We start from the raw sequence: 1,581 nt of genomic DNA, 5'->3' as shown, positions 1-1,581 counted from the left end.
TATGCAACTTAACACTTGTGTGGGGGGATTGGATTCAGTGACCAGCCCCCAGACCGAGTGCCACCCTCCAGGCTCCCTTAGAAACACAGAGGAGCTCCTTTGCCAGTTTCAGGCTCTCTGTCCCCCCAGACCAGGTGACGTCCATCAACCCTTCTGTGACCCCAGCTCTTTTCAATCAACTTGCCCAAGGTCTCTGAGTGTGATAACACAGAAGGAATGTGGGCTCCAAAAGGGTGAACCTTCCAGAGTTGGCCAAGGAGGGTGAGCTCAGAAACAGATGAGAAGGGACAGGAAGGAAGGCCCTTCAGCTCCTACACTGAAGGCCTTGTGTGGGCGCCCGTGCACCACCCCCACCCCCAGACTCAGCCTACCTCCACCCGGCCTGCCAGCGTAGCTATGCCGTCCTGGGCGTTCATCGCCTCATCGTAGCTGCTGTATTTGGAATTGTAGTGAACGACGTGAATCTGCGGGGGCAAGAAAAGTAAGTCAGGGGCCGTTCCTGTGGACTTTGGCTGTTGTTTGGGGAAGGAGGAGAACAGAGATGTTCCTTCAGAACCCTCAGGCCGCCAGCACACACAACTCCGACCTCCATTTGTCTCCGCCTAGGCCACAAGATCTGTTAAGACTAGAAAGTTCTCCAGGAACAGAAAGAGTGTGAGTGGAGTCTGGGAATATGCCAATTCAAGGGCATGCCTTGAATGACCACACCTCCCTGCAGGTGCACAAGCTGGCAGAGTCCAGAGTGATCACAGGAGGCTCCGGGGTTCTCCTGAGGTCCCTGTGGAGTGGACATGAGCCCTTGCCCCATGAGGCCCCTGTGTCCCTGTGATCATCCTAAGGACAGATCTGAGTAAGAGAGGGAACCTGCAAAATTCGACAGGAAGGAATCCCTGTGCAGGTGGAGGGGGCTTGCCCCGCTGTGGTGGGGTGCACTCCCGCCCCACTGTGACTTTGTGAGAGTGGATCCCTGCCTGCACCCCCAACCCAGCAGTGATCAGTGAGGAGTTGTGAATGAATGAAAAGTAAATTTGGCCTCGGGAGATATGATGTCACCGCCACACAAAGTCTCTGTGGCAGTTTTAATAAGAAGAGTGTTTGCAGAGAGCGGACCCCCCAGGGGTCCTCTTTTGTACCTCTGCCGCGTATCTGACCCCGTCGATGACGTGCTCGCAGCCGCCGGTATCGGAGTGCCCGCTGCCCCAGTGTAAGTGCATCTGCCGGGCCAGGTACTCAGTGCCGTCTCTGACTGTCATGCGCATGGTGGGGGGCAGGTAGATCATCACTGGGAGGGAAGGCAAGGGGCAATGAGGGGTGTTGGTGGGCGTGGGTGGGCGTGGGTGGGCCAGGCCTGCTGTCTAGGCAGCATCCCCAGTCACCTGCTCACTCCCGGGATATTAGCAGGTCGCCCGAGGGAGGGGTGGCTGGCACCCAGGGACACCAGGCACTGAGTCTGCAGGGCTGGGCAGGCGCCTCTCCCAGGGTGCACACCTGCCCACCCTGACCCAGAAGGGCAGGAGCAGGACTGCGAAGGAGCAGGTCCAGCTTGCTGGCCCCAGGGAAGGAAGAGGCCCTGAAACTCCA

At 58.3% G+C, this 1,581-nt stretch overlaps 1 protein-coding gene across 1 annotated transcript; it reads right to left on the bottom strand.

The window, feature by feature from the left end:
- Positions 1–342: 342 nt before the first annotated feature.
- LOC118980710 (carbonic anhydrase 6-like) lies at positions 343–1,309 on the bottom strand. The gene is made up of 2 exons (XM_037037363.1): positions 1,134–1,309; positions 343–464 (listed from the first exon to the last, which is right to left on the bottom strand). Exons 1-2 carry the CDS (start codon positions 1,278–1,280, stop codon positions 363–365), a joined length of 249 nt encoding a protein of 82 aa, XP_036893258.1. The 5' UTR covers positions 1,281–1,309; the 3' UTR covers positions 343–362.
- Between the last annotated feature and the right edge of the window lie 272 nt (positions 1,310–1,581).

This window comes from Sturnira hondurensis, unplaced genomic scaffold, assembly GCF_014824575.4.
Source record: "Sturnira hondurensis isolate 20B ecotype Veracruz unplaced genomic scaffold, ASM1482457v3 Scaffold0023019, whole genome shotgun sequence".
Taxonomy (NCBI): domain Eukaryota; kingdom Metazoa; phylum Chordata; class Mammalia; order Chiroptera; family Phyllostomidae; genus Sturnira; species Sturnira hondurensis.
The sequence above is the reverse complement of the archived record's forward strand: the minus strand, read 5'-3'. Positions and strand labels throughout refer to the sequence as shown.